At 41.0% G+C, this 20,948-nt stretch overlaps 1 protein-coding gene across 1 annotated transcript in view; it reads left to right on the top strand.

Annotated features, from left to right (window-relative positions):
- B4GALT6 (beta-1,4-galactosyltransferase 6) overlaps positions 1-18,904 on the top strand; it is a 118,417-nt gene extending 99,513 nt beyond the window's left edge. Inside the window, exons 5-9 of the mRNA XM_077492612.1 lie at positions 993-1,109; positions 5,926-6,113; positions 12,854-12,976; positions 13,146-13,247; positions 15,821-18,904. Of these exons, the coding sequence (XP_077348738.1) occupies positions 993-1,109; positions 5,926-6,113; positions 12,854-12,976; positions 13,146-13,247; positions 15,821-15,968 (678 nt within the window). The 3' untranslated portion in view covers positions 15,969-18,904. The remainder of the gene's footprint in view (positions 1-992; positions 1,110-5,925; positions 6,114-12,853; positions 12,977-13,145; positions 13,248-15,820) is intronic.
- Positions 18,905-20,948: the final 2,044 nt, after the last annotated feature.

Here is a 20,948-nt window from a genome sequence, read left to right as displayed (position 1 = left end):
TGACTTTTGGGAAAACGAAGTCCGCTGGAGCCCACACACGATCGAATTGTCCGAAGGATTCTGGTCCGCCGGACCAAGTCTGCCGGAAAGTCCGATCGTGTGTGTTAGGGCTGCAACTAACGATTATTTTCATAATCGATTAGTTGGCCGATTATTGTTTCGATTAATCGGTTAATAACCTTTAAAAAAAAAAAGTGGGTCAAATTGATGTTCATTTTCAACCACAGTGACGGGAGAATTTGGAAATAATAGAAAACTTATGAAAAAAGTAATTGATTAATTTCATAATCGATTAGTTGTCGATTAATCGATTAGTTGTTTCAGCCCTAGTGTGTACGCAGCATAAGTTGTGTTCTGGAGCTGCCATGTTTGAGGCACCTGAATAAAATATGCATGGTAAATACGGTTTTCACGTGTATGTGTGTGTACGCGCGAAGCGCGCGCGTGTGTGCGTGTGCGTGTGTGCGCGTGCGTATATATATATATATGTGTGTGTGTGTGTGTGTGTGTGTGTGTGTGTGTGTGTGTGTGTGTGGAGATATATATATATATATATATATACACACTTGGTCCAGGTCTTTGTATTGGGACTTAGGATATCCAAGCAACTAACTCGTTTCTGGAGGTCAGTGGTGGGAGCCTCTGTGTCTCCTTTATCACAGGTTTACTTTATAAAGACTCCACATACTCTATGCAGCATCGGCATTGGTGTGTAACTATGATAGAACATGGGATTGTATAGCTCTATGTAACCTGTACAGCAATGTGGAGTATGTTGCCACGCTATAAATGAATCAATAGAAAATGCTATAGCTATGCATGATGGTGTTTGAGTGATAGAATGGGTTCCCTCTTGCTCGGCAACTGTGATGATGATTAATTTACATTATTTGCAGGCCATCCTGTGCTTCACAACTTGTTTTGTTGATTGATTTGATAGTCAAATGTGAGCGAGGGAGCTGCCATATAAATGTGTGTTCTCGTTTTTGCAGGTAGCAATTCTGATTCCATTCCGAAATCGCCATGAACACCTGCCTATTTTTTTCCGCCACCTGATACCCATGCTGCAAAGACAACGCTTAGAGTTTTCCTTCTATGTCATTGAACAGGTAATTTCCATAGAAAGTACTATACGAGATCTTCTCCTGTACAGAGATTGTGATGCACACTTCTATTGTAAAGGTTTACACTTCGGTTTGTATGCATTGTGAAGGAACTGGCCTCACTCTAAACACTGAGCTCTAGTTTTAGTATTTGTACTGCATTATTAATTAGTTTTTTGTATTCTCTATAAAGGAATCTAGATTGTAGCATGTCTTTATATTTTGAAAGTGTAGCTAAAGCTAAATCCCTTTTTACTTTTGCATAGAGTGGTGAGGGTTAGAACCCCTGTGAGTTTTTGTTATTGCTACAGACAAAAAACACCCAACACCTGACCTTGAATGTGACTAGCGGGGAGTGTACAGCTACTGGTGATACCATAATATAGCTCTTAACATTGAAAAAGTCAGTACACCATAATGAGCCTTACTGAAGACTCAACAAAACAAATAGCAAAGAAAAATTGCCATAACATAAATTCCTTCCCCATTTCAGGGCCTCCCAAAACCACACCTGCACCTTGAGAAAGGGGTCCTGTAAGACCTCGAAACTTTGGTGGCAGAACATGTCTTTGGCATTTTTTCTTTGTCACTTGTTGAGTGTTCAAGTAAACAAGCAAGGTTCAGTAGTCTTTTTCTATTTTCTGAGCTTTTTTTTTTTACTGTCTGTGTCCCCATTAGGGAGATTTGCTCTCTCAGGACTGGAAGTGAGGGAATATGTACAATTGGAAGTTTTCACAGATGTAGATTAGAACAACTTCCACTGATTCCAGTAACTGCTGTAAATAAAGGGATTTCCTTCACGTTTAGGACATTTTCTTTCACATCCTGTTGTGTCTGTGGGACAGGAAGTAAGGTGAAATCTTCCCAATGGGACACAGATGGTAAAGGAAATCCTTGATATAACCATTACCCATTCTATTCAAATCGTAAAAAAAGTTTTGACGTTAGATACTTTAAAGGAGAAGTATTGCCATAGCTTTTTTGGCCATACTTCTCTTGTGGGCATTTGTGTCTTATTGTGACCCAGAATCATCTAACAATAGGCCAAAGCCTGCTGTTGGCTGATTTCACAGAGCTGTTCCAGGTTCTGGAATGATCCTAAGAATAACATTGGGATCCATCCAGATGCCTGGCCGGTGTCCTATCATATATGGTCCCGCATCAGATAGTGTCCGCTGTGTACTGCGCACACAGATTCCGAAAATAGCCGAGGATGAACGGCGCCTGCGCCGTGAGTCCAGGTTCTATCCCCACCATCCAAGTGGACACAGAGTAGAAATATAAAAGAGCCGAGCGCAGCGAGGTCGGGGCCGAAGCGCAGCGAGTGACCCTCTAATTTTCCCAGCCCTGTGTCGGATGGTGGGGCTACCACCTCCACTCACGGCACAGGCGCCGTTCATCTTCGGAGATTTTCCGAAGCTTCTTCTGACCCGTACTGCCCATGCGCAGTATGGGGCGGACACTATATGATGGCAGGACACTATCTGCCAGAACACCAGCACCAGACTCACACTTTTAGGCCTCATTCACACCTGGGCGTTTTGTAGCTTGAAGCCTTCAGCTACAAAACACTTGAGGGGAAAAAATCAATTATTCTCTATGGAGATGGTTCACATCTCCACTCCAAAACGCCTGAAGCCAGAAGGGTGTTTTTCTGCTTTTTACATTGGTGACCTTTTGACCGGTACAAAAACACGGTAAAAAAAAGGGGGAAAAAAATTGCGCAACTAACTGCCTGAAACCGCTACACTCGGTGTGAATGGGGCCTTAGTGCATTGCTGAGAGCCTGAGCCATCCACTCCCACCCCCGTCCCTGCCTGTGCTCCAGTGAGTTCTGGTGGATCAAAGCGGAGAGCAGTGACTGATAGTCATTGCTGTCTGCTCAGAGCAGATTGAGAAATGAGCAATCAGTGATCATGTGATCGCTCAGTTCTCAGTCTTGGAGCCAGCTACAGCATCAGACTGCAGCCATATAGGTGAGTATGTGTTTATTTGATTTCCCACACTTCTCCTTGAAATAATTCCATCCAGGCTCATTTATTGAAGTGCTGCAGTAAGAATTAACAAGCAATAATCGATAGTATCCAGTCGGGTTTTATTGTGGACACGACTAGTGACATAGTTCTGTTGCCGATTTTTCCTCGCTTTGGTAGACTTACAAATATCACTGCTGTCTTCAAATCAGGGTGTTTTTACCCTTTTGTGTTGACTTCTACAGCGGGTGGTATTACCTGTAATATGATTTGTGGGAAATGCCTTCAGAACAATAACCAGCATTGTGTTCCTGACACATTTTAGAGATGAAAGTAGAAAGCGCAGGCGCATGACGATGTGTTTAGCCAAAGTCAGCTGTAGATACTGAAAACCTGTTTATGCTGAAATACCAGTTTATATTTTTGGTATATTTACTGTAATTTACACAATGTTGTTGTATTCGGGTTCCTTTGCCATCACTTTTGACAGCTCACTATGTTGAAGTTATTGGTTTATAGCAGAGAAAATACCTACAATAATACATTCGTGAGCAATGCATGTCATTGGCCTCTTTTCTTTAATCATTTGTGGGTTAGCAGTATAAGACTTTCATTATGTTTACATTCAAATCATTTCAGAGCCTCGTTCAGTAAAGGAACAGGAAATCCTCCTATTTAATAGAGCCTTTTTTACACAAACCCGTGTCATTTATGATTTTTATTCATTTCACATTTATCAATCTCTTTAGTAAACATGCACAGGTATAGTAAGTGCTGTCAGTGTCCCGGAGTTCCCCCTAGTGGTAGACCATGAAAGGTGTATACAGAAATAATACTTTTTTAATAAAGATTCATTTTAAAGCTCAAATTCCACTTTTGGATACAAGTCATATTGTAATTGAAAGTTATTAAAAATGACACTTCGTTTTTCAGTCTACAGTGCTGTCATTTTCTGTAAAATTCAAGGCAATATGGCAACTTGGAGGCGTTTTGTTCACCATTGGTACACGGAACGTCCGCAGAAAAGTAATTTCCTGCTTGTGTTTTTAGATCACTGATTTTCCCAGAAGTTTGCATAAAGATAAAAGTCGGATATTAGGCATCCTCTGCAACAAACTTTTTTACTTTTGATGAGATACTCTCAAAGGGTTAATCGTTTCTAAATTCATGCAGACCCTGCCACTCTCCTCATTAGAGCCCTGCATGTGCATCAGTTAATTAATAATGGAAATGTCACTCCCATTTAAATTCACTCTGCAGACAACAAACCGCTTTTTCTTCAGAGCAGAAACAGGTAGGACTCTGCAACAAAGTTTGTTAATCCCTCTAATGTACTTGATCACTCAGAGGGGATTGTTGTTTTTTTTTTTTTTTCCCCTCAACATAAGTGGAGTTGCTCTTTAAGGCTCCCTGTCTGCTGTAGCAGATGAGATTTAAAGGGATCAAACAAAATTACTAGTGACTTCCCTGGGGAACTCTGTGGTCCTATTAGGTCATTTTTCATCAATTTTGTGTGTGCATGGGGCATTTACTTCTTTATTGAGTCATTATGTTGGCCATGCTCCTGGCAATTCGATGGTTTACAGATTTTTCAATATTTCCTACTCTGAAGGAATAAAGCTAAAGTTTTATTTTTACAGGTATTTATATAAAGAATTATTTCTGAATACGCATTATATTGTCCATTCACATCAGTCCCTGTCCTTAAAGGAGACGTTTGAGGTTATTTAATAAATATATATATATATATATATATTTCACCTTCATGTCGCTTGGGTCTAATGCTGCTATCGCCTGCCAGCTCTAAGTCTGAGAACTGAGCAATCACATGACTGCTGATTGCTCAGTTCTTGGTCAGATCTGAGTAGAGAGTGGTGACTGTCAGGCATCACTCTCTGCTGTACCCCTCCAGGGTACAGGTTCACTGGATTATCAGGCTGGAAAGAGGTGGGAGCAAATGGCTCTGGCTCTCAGTCACACGCTGAGAGGCAGAGCCAGCCACTGATCAGGTATCTGGGTGGATCCCGACAACATGGTCAGGATCCTCCCGTGATGGCAGCCAACAGCAGACTTTAGCCCGCTGTCGGCTGATTCTGGGTCACAGGACAGCACTTTAAGTGCTGTCCTGTGACCCACCGGAGAAGTATGGCCAGAAAACCTTTGGCTATACTTCTTTTTTTAAAGCGGTAGTAAACCCGTTTTTTTTTTTTTTTTTAAACACCTGCAAAGCAAAAGGCATAATGAGCTAGTATGCACCGCATACCGAGGGGAATATCTCCTAAACCGTAAAGGTTTAGGAGATATTTTTTTTACCTACAGGTAAGCCTTATTATAGGCTTTCGTGTAGGTAAAAGTAAAAAAAAAGAGTATACAACCACTTTAAGGAGCATACAACCTAAGGTCCCAATCTGAAATGAACATGCATACTATGGCAAAAATAAGCTGGCCATTCATATCAAGGTTTCTCTTATTTGGCCCTGCAAACTGAATGATAGAAAACACTTGATTCCTACATCTTCAGTGAATGGCGAGTATGGACAAATTCGGCAAGAATCAACTGAAATTGAATCTGTGTATGGCCAGCTTTAGACAAGTGTCCATTGATTAACCTACTAGCATGTGTATGGATTGTAGGACAAAACCCACACAATCACAGGTAGAACATGCAAACTCCATGCAGGTAGTGTCCTCATTGAGATTCAAACCGAGGATCCTTATGCTCCAAGGCAGTAGTGCTAACCGGTAGCCAAGTTTGTGTGGCAGTGCGCTGTAATATATTTCTATACTACAGATATGTATGTTGAAAGTGGTAAAATGTAAGTCTAGAAATTGTCATTCTTCATTTACAGGCTGGTACTCAGACATTCAATCGAGCAATGCTGTTTAATGTTGGGTTTAAAGAAGCCATGAAGGATCGAAAGTGGGACTGTGTTCTTTTCCATGATGTAGATCACATTCCTGAGAACGACAGAAATTATTATGGGTGCGGAGAAATGCCACGTCATTTTGCAACGAAACTTGACAAGTACATGTACATGTAAGTAGAGGTTTTCTTTGTCTCACATTCATTGAATACTCTAAGCCAGTGGTCATCAACCCTTGTCCTCAGGGCCCACTAACAGGCCAGGTTTGCAGGATAACTGAAATACATAACAGGTGATATCATTGATTGCTGATCAGTGATTGCAGTATTCTAGTCTGCATCTCCCCAAGGTAATACATAAAACCTGGCCTGTTAGTGGGCCATGAGGACAGGGTTTATGACCACTGCTCTAAGCCACGTGTATCAAAGGGCCTTAGGCCAGCCATACACGGTTCAGATCTCAGCCGGTTCAACAGGAACCGGCCGAGATTTGAACCATTAATGGGCAGGCTGAATGTACCTAGTTGATCGATCTGTCAGTACTGCCTGTGTTGCTGTGGGAACTGGGAGATTTTCTTTCTGGCAACAATGAGTTTTCTCTGTCCACGGCAGGCTTTAACCCCTTTGTGGGATAGAACACCCACACACACGGCGCACATATGCATCACTGAAAGGCCAATGTTTAAGAGATGAGCGTGTTTCCAGTACAATGAACGAATTGTCCAAGACTGCACTCGGTTTGGGCTAAAGATCAGTAGCTGACAGAACCGACTTCAAATCATGTGATGGTGGTCACATGATTGCTGATCCTTCCCTTGACATTCCCAACTGTTAAAGGGGATGCTGGGGCAGGCGGGAAGAAGCACCCAATCTGGCCTTCATTTTACAGGCTCATGCACATGGCTGCAAGGTGGCCGTACAGCACCCAGAGTCTGCGTAAACATTTCCCCAGGACCCACAGCCGCTAAATACAGCTGCCTATTGACATAGCTGCAGATGCATTGGGTTATGGGCCCGGAGGTTGCATAAAGCATGTGTATGAATATATGCTCTGAGCAGAGACTACCTGCATTCAGGACATACATCTGTGCATTTGATTTACACATCTCCTGGCAAATAACTGCATACATCTGCCTCCTTAGCATTGATGTCTATGGGTGGTTGTAGGCTGCAGGTCCTGGGAAATGTTTGCAAACTCTGGATGCCATGTGCCCTAAAATGAGAGCCCAGTTAAAACCGCTAAATACAGGTGAAAAATACATACATATTTACTGCATTACCTGGCAAAGGCTTTGCAATGGTATACTTATTACATGCTGCATACCCAGACAGTGCAGCTTTCTATGGCATCTCCCCAACACTATACTGTAGATGATATCCCCTCTGTTCTGTGAGCGAAATCGCTAATAGTAAATCACACTGTAGCAGAGGTGTGTGCGTCACAGGAACAGCTAGCCAAAATTGTGACTACTACTTGGCAGGTAAAACCGTGAGCATTTCTGTATATACAAGGTATATTTAGCTGTTTACGTAGCTGTTCCATTTTAGACAAATAACCTGTTTTCTGTAGACTGTTCTTTTTTAAGACCTAAATGGGGCAGATTGTTCCATGTAGTGTCTTTATAATGCCCTAGCTTCTTGTTGACTAGGAAATTGTGCCCCCTCTCCTATCTACATGGACATATGGCAACAGCTGCCAACTCTTCATATTAAAGGATTTATTGCTGGAGCAAAATGTTGAAATCTGCCAAAACTCTTTACAATAGTTAGTCCCCGGTATTAGTCATACTCCTTTCAGGCTTCCATTGAAGGTGCCAGTACATTCGTCTGTCATTCCAGTGTCCTGAATGCTTTAAAAATTGCTATGCCGTGCCAATGTACATAAGAGTGGCTTCTGTCTAAACTAAGTAGCGTTCTTATGAATTCCTATCTCTGGAATTTGTCACCATGACACTTGTACTTACACTTACTGTTTACCGTGTCTTTGTTGGCAGAGATGTGCACTGGAAAAGCGAGAAGTCGAGTTGTTCTTTGCGTTCTCAGTTCTTCCATCAGTTGATGTTTTTTAGGGTTTCTGTTACTCAGAGATACTACTAACGTAACAATGGCTCCCTGACTGGAGTGATGTGATCACCGATTGCATCCGTACACAAAAGCTTTAAGCTGCCAATTCTGTTGGCGAGCCCCTTTCCTAATATTCCTGAAGATCCGTTAAATAGACCTGCAATAGCTTGCGTAAGTAGCTAGATGGTGACTTTGGGCTAGAACACGGCTTATTTATGAGGTGTGATATGGTTTTTCCTGCAGCCAGGAATACATCTCTGGCACCAGGGATATCAAGCTTCTCGAACTATCCTTTAAACCCGCCTACAATAACTTAAAGGGGTTGTAAAGGCAAAAGTTTTTTTTGTATCTTTATGCATTAAGATAAAAAGCCTTCTGTGTGCAGCAGCCCCCCTAATACTTACCTTAGGTCCCCCTCTGTCCAGCAATGTCCACGAGTGTCTCAGCCGTCTGAGATTCTCCTTCCTGATTGGCTGAGACACAGCAGCGGCGCCATTTGCTCCCGCTGCTGTCAAAGTCATCTAACCAATCAGGGAAGAGAGGGGAAGGGGCAGGTCTCAGTGCCTAAATGGACACGAGGAGCTGTGAGTAAGCTCGGGTGCCCCATAGCAAGCTGCTTGCTGTGGGGGCACTGAACAGGAGCTTGGGGGCAGGAGCACAGAAGAGGGACCCGAGAAGAGGAGGATCCAGGCTGCTCTGCGCAAATCCACTGCAACAGAGCAGGTAAGTATAACATGTTTGTTATCTTTATAGGGAAAAAAAAGAGACTTTACAATCACTTTGAATTAAGATTGTAACTGAGTTTGTGTCCATAGTTTTCCAGTGCAGGTTAGAAAATGCAAACTTATCCTGTAGTGTCTGTTTTGTTGAATTTTACAAAGATCTATACAAGAATACATTGCTACCCAAGCAGTCTTGTGTTTAAAGTGGTTTTAAACCTCAGACATGAAATATGAACAAAGCATATCCTTCTATAGCAGGGGTCTCCAAACTATGGCACTCCAGTTGTTTAGGAACTACAATTCTTATCATGCCTAGTCAGGTCTGTGAATGTCAGAGATTTACAAAGCCTCATGGGACGTGTAGTTCCACAACAGCTGGAGGACCGTAGTTTGGAGATCCCTGCTCTATAGCTTATATTTGTTTTAATCCAGAGCACTAGGTGTCATTCCGGTCTGCTGCTTTGTTCCTCTATCAGCATAAATCACTTCTGACAATTTTTCCTGACAGCAAGAGAAAAATGGTGACCGGGGAGAGACCTTCAGCAGAGTGACAGCCGCAGCTCTGTTCCTGTGTGCTGTGTGGAGGGGGGTGTGTCTCTTCCCTCCAGTCAGCTTTCAGAGCTCTCCTCACTGAACTCTGCATAGTGTAATTTCAGCTCTCCTCCTCTTGTTCTGAACTCTGAGAAGCTCATAAATTGCGTGCTTTGAATAGATGTACTGCAGATTAATAGGTACAACTTATGTGGGATTTGTTTTATCTCTGTTTATCGCCGGAGAATAGTCCCTTCACTGGGTATATGTAAGGGTTTACAACCACTTTAAGAATAATTTTACTGACATGTTAGTGTTCTTGTACATGGTACTGATGCATGAACATTAGATATTCCTGGCAGAAAGCATAAAATTATGGAAATGTGGCGCTTGTAAATATTATCAAACATGTGTAACCAAGTGTAAATAAGTGCAGATGTGAATATACAAAGCAAAAAAAAAAAAAAAACGTAAATAAAGTCCAAATAAGAGTAAGAATGGGGATGTATAGTGCTTGCGCATATTCAAGTGTAAAAATTCTTGCTTTTTTTTTTATAAATCAAGGGAAGCTGGCATATGCTTATATATGCGTATACAGACATAAAAATACTGACTGGCAATGCCAATTTTTGTATTTTTTTTAAGCCGATCTACGTGTTTTCCCTCCTGTGTGTACAGGCCAATTAAAAAATATCAGCTGTGTTTAGATCAGTAAAGAAAATTGCCCGAATGCATTGAAATGTGGCGTTTTTAAGCTTTCTGTGTGCAAGAGGCCATGGGGCACCACATCAGACACAGTGCCTGATGCCACCAGAAGTGTAAGCCCCTGTACACACGGTCGGAGATTTCCACAACCAAATCTGTCGGATTCTGCCCGTCGGATTTTGTCCGTCGGATCTTGTCCGAAACTGTTGCATACACACGGTCGGACAAAGTTGGCGAAAAATCCGATCTTTCAGAACATGATGACGTAATTTCGTTACAATGGGACTACATTCAGGCTAGTAGCCAATAGCTTTGATGTAGGAATTTGATCTGAGCATGCGTGGCACTTGGTCCGATCAAAATGATCTACACATGATCGGATTAGGTCTGACCGGCCCAGTTGGTCGGGAAATATTTCCAACATGTTGGAAAATTGGGTCCGACGGAGATTCGGACGGAATCAGTCCGATGCATACCACACACAGTCGGATTATCCGACGACACGGTCCGATAGGACACATTCCGACGGATTCTCCGACCGTGTGTACAAGGCTTTAGGGTGGTTTCAAATTGCAGTTTGCCTGCTCAGATGCAGCACAACGTAACTGCAGTTTTCATGTGGGTTACCCGCAGTTTAACAATAGACTTCTGAAAGCGCAAAAAAAGTCCTGCATGCTTGGTGCGCTTTCAGAAAACGAACCAAAAATGTGTTACCTAATAGAAGTCTATTGGAAACTGCGGGTAACCCACACAAAAACCCTTACATTTCCAGGATTTACATTTACATCAGAGTCTGTATATAGATAGTATGATCCAGGAAAAGGTCAACTTAAAGAGTATAGGTTATGAAATGGCACATGTGTGATTTACACCTTGGTGTAAAGATAGACGATGAGCGAGAGCTTAAACTGGTTACTGAAACCCTGTACTGTGCAGCACTTGAATCAGGACTGCTTCCATAAGAAGCTAATCACCCAGGTGTTTGCCATATGACATTGGCATTTTTTATTAATAGTAATCAGGAAAATGGAAAGCCCTCACACTGTAATTATAATATAGCAGTAATTGTTCTTTCTTTTTATTTTATTTTTTTATTTCTCTGTGCATACAATGGCCAAATAAGTGGGTAGATTCTTTATATATGAGCATATTAGTTCTGTACAGTGCATCCGGAAAGTTTTCACAGCGCTTCACTCTGTGAATACTTTCCAGGTACATCATTGTATGGATAACCATGAAGGTTGTAGTATAAAGCCGTGCTGGTACATTACCAAATTGTACCACCAGGAGTACTTCAAGGGAAACAATTAAAACGGTTGTATACTCCTTTTTTAAATGTTTACTTTCAGGTAAGCCTATAATAAGGCTTACCTGTAGGTAAAAGGAATATCTCCTAAATCTGTACAGTTTAGTAATATATTCACCATGCATGTAGCCTCTGACATTGGGGCGCTCTGAAGGTCTGGCGGATGCTGCCGGCAAATCGGAGGTCCTTGCTGGGAATTGGACTCATGCGTGCGGAAGTGACGTCATCGTGGCTCCATCCACTCACAGTCCCGGAGCTGCAAACCCGGAAGGCACGCCGAGGGAAAAATATCAGCTCCCTCGGCAGGGACCTGGATCCAATACCAATGCTTCGATCTAAGGTAAGTATTTCATAATGAGCTAGTATGGGGTGCATACTAGCTCATTATGCCTTTTTGCCCCACTTTTTTTTTGCGGGTATACAACTGCTTTTATGGAAAATCTCTGGTCCAAGAAAACCTGAGAGCTACACAGGAGGATCCACCCTGTGTTACTTTATAGCAGTGCATGCCAAACTGTGTCCCCAGGGCTGGATGCAGCCCTTTGCTTGCCTTTATGTGGCCCTTGAGGCACTATTCCTTCAAGGCATTATTTCCTCCTTCTGACTTGGCACCATTCTTTCCACTGACCTCAACATCAACAGTGGGTCACAATTCCTTTCATTGATGACAACATTGGGACCCTATTCCTTCCACTGGCACCAATGATGGGCCATACTTCCTTCCACTGATATAAATGTTGCAACACTATTCCTCCAACTGACAACAACAATGGAGCACTGTTCTTCTCACTGATACCAACAATAGGGCACTATCCCTCCCACTGACACTAATGATGGAGCACTATCCCTCCCACTGACACTAATGATGGGGCACTATCGCTCCCACTGACACTAATGATGGGCACTATCCCTCCCACTGACACTAATGATGGGACACTATACCTGCCACTGGCACCAATGATGGGGCACTATTGCTGCCACTGGCACCAATGATGGGGCACTATACCTGCCACTGGCACCAATGATGGGGCACTGTTGCTGCCACTGGCACCAATGATGGGGCACTATTTCTACTCCTGCTGACCACAGGCACTACGTGATTATTTTTTTTTTTTTTTTTTACTCCTACTGACCACCAAGCCCAAGGCGTTTTCTACTCCCACTGGCTCCCCTAAAATCTCAAGGATTTGTTTAAATATTTTGGAGACCCCTGCTTTATAGAGTTGACAGGTAGAAAAGGGGTGTACCATTCTCCTGGCAGTTTCCTTTAAAGTATAATCACTGAGATCTTACACCAACTTCAGCAAATTCTTCAAAATCCTAATACACAGCATATTTTATATTAAAAGAAAAAATCTGTATGGAATGGCATGTTGATTTAAGTTTCTTTTGTTTTTCTTATGAGCATTCAGTTTCAAGCGTATGGTAAGATTTAATCCATTATACAATACAAAATGAAGCTAGTTTGGGTAGTTGGTTTGTGTAGCTAAATAAATACAGCCTGGATAGTTTATTGTTGGAAATGCAATCAGGCAGGACAACTGCTAGACTCTCTAACCGTAATTCTTGGATTTCTTTCTTTTTAGTCTGCCATACAATGAGTTCTTCGGAGGAGTAAGTGGCTTAACTGTGGAGCAGTTTAGAAAGATCAATGGATTTCCCAATGCATTCTGGGGATGGGGAGGAGAAGACGACGATTTGTGGAACAGGTAGGTTCCCAACCAGCACTAAAGCAGGATATCTACTTAGCTTCCTTTTTATGTAGAAAAACAAAAATGAAACATGGCCTAGTCTGCTAATGATACTTTGGTTCATTAGCTGTTATGGTCACTAGCTTGGTTTTATATCCCAATTGTTGCTATTTATTTCTCTTTCTAGGGTACATTATGCTGGCTTCAATGTGTCAAGACCAGAAGGAGACCTTGGGAAGTACAAGTCCATTCCTCACCATCACAGAGGAGAGGTCCAGTTCTTGGGACGGTAAGTGTATTCTGTTCATTTTATGTCAGATGTAAAGCTCATTTCTCCAATCAGCTTCCATTTTTTTTGGCAAACTTTAACTACTTGAAGACCTTTTCTGGCACTTTTTGTTGACAAGTAAAAATCAATATTTTTTGCTAGAACATTACTTAGAACCTCCAAACATTATATATTTTTATTAGCAGAGAACCTAGAGAATAAAATAGCAATTGTTGCAATTTTTTTTATATCACACAGTATTTGCGTAGAAGTTTTCCAGACACTTTACAAATACACTTTACAGCACCTTCACACCGAAAGCGCTGTGCGTTAGCGGTAAAGCACCTCTAGTTTTAGTGACGCTTTAACGTTGCTTTTTGGCCGCTGGCGGGGTGATTTTAATCCCTGCTAGCGGCCGAAGTAAGGGTTAAAAGTGCCCATGTTGCAGCGCTGCCAAAGCATTTGGTGGTGCCTCGGCAGCGCTGCCCATTCATTTCAATGAGCAGGGCCTTTTGGGAGCGGTATATACACCACTCCCAAATTGCCCCATAGATGCTGTTTGCACAACTGTTTTTTTTTTTCCTGTCCTGAAAGCGCACCGGCATGAGAGGCACTTTACAGGCGCTATTTTTAGAGCTAAAACACCCGAAAAGCTCCCCAGTGTGAAAGGAGTCCCAATGTAATGCAAATAAAAAAAACAATATATAACCCAATTTGTTTGTAAAATATAAAAGATGATGTTACACCAAGTAAATAGATACCAAATATTTCATGCTTTTAAATTGCACATGCTCGTGGAATGGTGACAAACTACGATGCCAAAAAAATCTCCATAGGTGACATTTTAAACATGTTTACAGTTTGCATGTTTAGCTTTACAGAGGAGGGCTAAGGCATGAATTATTGCTCTCGCTAGAACATTCGTGGTGATACCTCACGCGTGGTACGATTACCGTTTACATATGCATGTGTGACCTATGTATGGGTCCGCTTCTGCACATGAGCATGGAGGGATGGGGAGCGCTTTAAAAAAAAAAATTACTATTTATTTATTTTATTTATTTATTTTGATAACTTTTATCCCCTGTGATAGAAATAATGTCTGACAGGTCTTTGTGGAAAGATCTGCGTTCTATAAGACCCCAAATCTATCCTCTACCTTTTGAAAGCATCAGAATTTTTTTTTTGATCTTATGCTTAAAAAAAAAATTGTTCACTTTCGCTGTAGGCCGGAAGTGACGTCATGGCGCTGCTCCGGTCCTCCTAGACCATAGAGACGGGGAGAGACGAATTGGTCTCTCACCTCGGTGACCAGCTGGATCGTTTCCTGGGTTCGCCGCTAAGAACTGTAAGCCAGAGAAAACCCCAACCCCTCCCTCTGCTTCTAAAAGTGATCCAGCAGCTAATTATCCGCTTGGATCATTTTAGTAAGAAAGAGAAACACTGGCTGAAAAATATCAGGGTTATGGCTGATGGCTTCAGCCGTAAGCCACTTAATAGCCACAAAGTATATATACGTATTGTGGTCTGGAAGTGGTTAATTGTACAAGCTGAAGTTAGAAGCTGATTGGCTACCATGCACAGCTGCACTAGATTTCTCCAGTTTTAGTAAATCAACCCAATGTTTCCAGATGGACTTGAATTGAGCTGCATGCAGAGTTTTAGTGTATAACCCAGTGTTTCTCAACTTCAGTCCTCAAGGTGCCCCAACAGGTCATGTTTTCATGCTTTCCATTATTTTGCACATGTAATTTGATCAGTTTCATTGCCTTAGGCCTCTTTCACATGGCCGATCCGTTCAGGTCCGCCTGTCGGTTTTTCAGACAGGCCTGAATGGATGCTCCACAGAGGTCTATGGAGCGTCGGATGTCAGCTGTGACAAGTCCGCTGACATCTGACCCGCTCCAATCCGAAAAAGTGTGACGGAGGAAAAACCTACTTTTCCATCCGTCATCGGATTGGGTGACGACGGACTCTGCGGTCCATCGTCACCTGATCTCCCATAGGGGAGAGCAGCGCTCTGACAGGTCCGTTCCTGCACAGTGTGCAGAGATGGACCTGTCATCTTCCAGCTCAGTGGGGATCAACGGAGCGATCCCCGCTGAGCAAGCAGATATCCACAGGGCGGATCATCACTGATCCGCCCTGTGTGAAAGAGGCCTTAGTAATTACCACAGCTGTTGTATCTGAGGGAAATCCTGAAAACATGACCTGTTGAGGCGTCCTTGAGAACTGGAGTTGAGAAACACTGGTATAACCTTTTGAAGCCTATAGGAAAACAGTGTGCTGGCATGGCCAATTTTTGCTGGATGGGATGTAAACACTGAAGAAGGCCGACTAAATGGATTGGAGGTGAGGAAGCAGCACCCTGGGGATTAACATAGTGTAGATTGGGGGTGGTAGATTTGATATGAATGTACAGCTCCCCTCCAAGCTATTTCCGTGGCAGGAGCTGCTGTGCACAGACTTGGAGATCCACAAAGCTCTGTAAATTTTGCATGCACTATTATATAGGTTAATAAAATTAGATTAGACCATAAGACTGAAGATGCTAACTTATGTTTTTTTTTGTTTTTCTTTTTTTCTTTCTGCAGATACAAATTGTTGCGATACTCTAAAGAACGTCAGTATCTTGATGGATTAAATAATTTAATATATGCCCCAAATATAATGATAGACAAGTTGTTTAAAAACATCACTGTAAACCTTGTGCCAGAGCTGGCTCCGGTGAAAGACTACTAATGGGAATGCTCACTGTCTGACATCAATGGGATGCCTATCAGAAGAGGAACGATATAGCTATGGAACTTATGGACCACCTCTTACGTGATACTAGTGACCGATATCAAATTCCAATTCTCTGAATGTGTGACCATGCATTACGTCTCAAGCCAGCAGCTGCTATATCAATGTTTACAGCAGAAGACTGCTCCTAATGCAGGCCTTGTCTCACCAAATGCTCTACACTTCCACCTTTTCACTCCACTGTGCGGTGATTTTAGTTTTAACACCGGTTTTGCTTTCTATTTTTGCACCAATATACCGCTTCTTGAGTTTTCTTCTTTTCAGTTTTTGGCCTTAAAACTATAGGTCTTCTTTTTTTTTTTTTTTTTTTTTTTATCGTTTTTTTTTTTTTTTGTATTTAGCAGGTGTATATGTTTATGTATATATCAGTTTGGTTTGTGTAAATACATTGGTTATATTTGTGTGTATATATGTGTAGATACATTTATGTATACACACATGGATTGATGTAAAGTTACTCTAATGATTTTTAATGGACCCTGTTTTACACCTTTGCATGTCTTTACTGTATTAATGTATTTTTTTTTTTTTTTAACCGTGTCTTATTTAATAGCGCAAAGATACTTTGTAACCTCAAACAATCAATCAGAATTAACCTTTCAGCTCAGACTAGCAAAAGCTGATTTTGATTGGTTGGTATGGGGTCCATGGCACTCCTGTTCTTTGCGGTTTATTATTAAATAAAGGCCATTTTCTTCATTTGCATGACAATAAACACATGTAAATATTAGATTTTTTTTAAAAAAAAGTTTAAGCTTAATGTAAAATGAAGGAACTGCTTATAACTTTATGGCCAGCTATGACTGTAAACTGTTATAATGGTTTGTGAGCTTAAGGCCTTTTGTTGGGGGTTAATTCTGAACACTGAGAGAAAAGGGATGTGTATGTTTAAGTGCAGCCTTGGCCACTGTGGTACAGAATGTACAGATAACCCCCATATCATTTGTAATTATATAATTTATTCTATGGCATCGTCATTGTATAATATATATATATAAATATATATAAAAAGTTGCATATCATACATACAGGTTGTCAAAAACTATCTGTGCCAACTCTACGTCAGGGAGCTGATGCCAAGAATACATTTTTCCTTTTGTGTTTTTAGGTTGCTAATTTATTTTTAAGGGTTTTTTTTTTATACTGTGTATTTTTTATTTGCAGCAAAATACTTCTTGTGAAACTCAAAATGAGCCAAAATATGTTCTTCCATAGAAGAAATGCATATTCTATTGGTGATGATGTTTTTCTAAGAGTTATATATATATATATATATATATATATATATATATATATATATATATATATATATATATATATATATATATATATATATATATATATATATATTTCGCATTGCTTCAAAGAATAGGTTAAGTAGTTAATTCTCCATTTTTTGGAGTTATGAGTTTGATGTAACTGCTATTTCTTTTTTTTTTCTTTTACTCGGATTTAAATGATACTGACAAATGCTAGGGAATTCGCTGTCCAGTTGAAAACGGTTTCAACATCCTAAGGCTCTGTTGGCAACAGTATGCTAATAATGCTGTTTCCATGCTTTGAGAATTTGTAGCGAGCATTACTGATTATAACGAGTATAAAAGAAACCATTCATTTTCCTAACTTATCTCCCTTTCATATAATTATTGCTACCATGTGCTCCACAGAAAGCATTGCATGATTCGGGTTTGATGAGCAGAAATGAAGGATCTTCCTGCTTAGGGTTCCGCTTCATCAAACTGGGGAATCTTGCCTGTATTTTGATCCTCGCCGGTGTGGATGGAGCCTAAAGGGGACATTCATAAAACTCCCACTAACAGAAAACTGGGGAAAGGGGGCCGTGTGCTTATTTTGTCCCAAAGTGTGTATTATTTATAACCACTTTTGTGTTATTTTTACTGTGTTTTATGTGGTGGTAGGGGGTCGGTTACCCAGTTTTCATCCTGAGAGGGTTTTAGAAGGGTCCTTCTAATTTGGAACTTTTTAGAAGAAAAGAAAAGTAGGATAAAAGTAATCTGGAGTCTAGTTGGGATTTTTCAAGTGGTATTCTTGGTTTTTAACTTGCCCCTAACCCCAGTAATGGCCAGGCACCATGTGTACGTCTCCGTATTGATCTTTTATTGATCTGTTATTTTTATTTTTCTTGTGAATGCAGTATCCGTTCTGTTTGATTTGCTTACCACCATAATTGACTTAAATAACAAAGTACATTTTTTGGAGTGAGCGATCTAAAGCTGCATTCACCATAGAGAGACTGGTCATCTTGGTGGTGACCATTATACATTCTGCCTTTAGGAGCTTCAGACTGGGGACGGATGCAGTAATAAGTTCTTTTAAATACATGTCCTAATGCTATTTGGGGAACAAAACCAGTGTAAGCACTGATGGTTTTTCGCCTTTTCCTGTGTATTGTTTTTATTTTTATTTTTTTATATAGGTCCTCAATAATCATTGGGATTTTTGAGGGAGGGGACATTTGATTTGGGTTATCAATGGCACTTAATAGTTCCTATATTTCATTGCACGTATCTGAGAACTTCTAATGCCATGTTTTGTACCCAGTTCCATCTTCCTTAGCTTTTTGAATTGAATCTTTTGTACCAGTGTTAACCATTTATGGAAGAGCATGGTCTCACATTAGTCAGTTTTTTTTTTCTATTCTGGACCATGCTACCTTCAGAAACCATACTACTGTATAAGCTCAGAATCTTTTTAGAATTCTGAGTTTAGTAAACTGAAAGAAAGATCAGTGCATCACATCTGCTAATGACGGCACCATCTTAGTCAATGCCACTGCAAAAGATGTAAGCGTTTTAGTAAGAAAACCATTCACAATATTTATATTGATGAATAAAGTTGTAACTGAAAAAGTTTGGAGTTGTATTTTGTATTATGTCAAATCAGAGTGAATATAAAATTTACATAACCAGTCGGTAGGTACCACTAACAATGCACATTTTCCTGTTCCATACAAGTAAAGTATTCAAGTATGTTTTATTCTTGGTAAGCACTAAAGCTAGCCCATACATGGCTCGTTTTCTCTTTCTCAGCCAAACAACATAAATGGAGGAATCTCCACTGCTGGCTATTATATTCAGCAGCCATAAGGCTGGGTTCACACCTACGTGAATTGGATGTGGCTTACACTGCAATCAATTCGCATGTCATTTTAAAATACATTCATTTGAACGAGGTTGGTTCACATATGTGCATTGCATTCTCACTCCGCATTGCCCAAAAAAGTGTGCGTTTTCTGGGCATTGCAGTGCGAATTGCAAGCGCATTATCTTTTATGGAAACACATCTGATTCGCAGATGCATTCCATTCTGAACAAAAATTCTCTCGCCCTCCTCACTACACCCCCTCCCACTCCCAGGTCTGCTGATCCGCAGCTACTAATGAGAGGAACTGCTGAACAGCTGTTTTTTCTCTACGCAGAGAAAACAGCGCTGGAATTCACACTGCACACGTATGAACCCAGCCAGATACTTGGGGCTGCCTGAATACAGTGGCACTGCCAGGCTGTGACTGCAAATGGTAGGATGCAGACAGTGTTTGGCGATACATTTCCACCTGCCATATTTTGTTTTTTAAAGAATTATTTTTGCTATGAAATTTTTTTTTACATAGGTACATCTTGGGCCAGTGTAACTATGCATATGCCATACCTGTGGAATTTCTCTAAATGAATCAATTTTCTCCAATGAATGCTTCTAATTGGATGAGGTGGGGAGGCGGGTGATGGTGTTTCACTCTCCACCTCTTCCAATCAGAGAATGCTTTGCATTATTCAGAAAATGAAAAGCATCTAAATAGCGCCCATGCCAAGCGGCCAACCTCCTGCAGCAGGGCAGCCCCTCAGCATAGGACCTGGAAGCTTGTGGAGATCATTAGAGTAGTGTCTTAATACAGTGATTTCCAGGTTCTAGCTAGAGGGATCCCACGGGTATGGTATATGCATAATTACATTGGTCCAAGCTGGAGCACTGTAACTATGTAAAAAAATAAATTAAAAAAATGCACACCTGGATTTTTTTGAAATCTGCATTCGTCAAGCCAAGTTGTGCTTTCAAGGCCACCTATGGCTCGTCGATGGCCACCTTAAGAAAGAGACCTGCTTTCTCTTGGTTACCAATCAAATTCAGATCTGCGCTGCAAGTCTTAATTTGGGGGCTAGGGTGAAATGTCTGAGAACACATTTGGCCCATTGTGAGCTTCATTTAGCACTTTACAAGTCTTAAGTAACATGCCATGAGCACAGATTAAGCCTTAATAATCACAGAGGAAGTTGGGATGAATAGGACATTTAACTCTCCAGGCTTCAAACATAGCAGCTTACTAATAGTAATAAATATTGACAATTGTTTACCTTACAAAATGGCGAACGCACACACGTATTTGTACAGATACATTTCCCCAAAAAATGCGCTTTGGTGAAAAAATAAATATGCAAAGACCAGAAATTGCCTTGTGTTTAGCTGAATTTCTTTTAAATGGCCTCCATTGTTTTAAGGGGCATGTCGGTTGAACGTTACACAGTAGTGAGACGATCACTTTCCTAATGATTGTTGCTCTCTGACTAGCCAGGGCCACTGCTGAATCTCTAGTTAGAGAGCAGCAAAAGGGATAATTTTGCTAAGTAAGGGAAAGACCCATAGGAGAAAGTCATCTTTTAGAGGTGTTATCTGACATGACCCTTAACCATCTGCTGCCTAGTGCAGAAGTGATCTACAAGTTGGCACCACTAATCTTGGCCATCCAAAGCTTAAGATTTACCAGTAATCTTTTTTTATATGTCTGCCATTTTGAGGTTTGAACAAATACATGTCAAATTTGTCATTGGTTATTGAGAGGAGTGTGGATGTCCATGAAAAAATATTTATAAAGTACTGTGTGAGCTTTCAGTTGAACTGGTA

The sequence above is a fragment of the Lithobates pipiens genome, unplaced genomic scaffold (genome assembly GCF_037356315.1).
Source record: "Lithobates pipiens isolate NorthernLeopardFrog02 unplaced genomic scaffold, aLitPip1_a1.2 Scaffold_19, whole genome shotgun sequence".
Lineage (NCBI taxonomy): Eukaryota > Metazoa > Chordata > Amphibia > Anura > Ranidae > Lithobates > Lithobates pipiens.
This window is presented reverse-complemented; position numbering and strand designations above follow the sequence as displayed.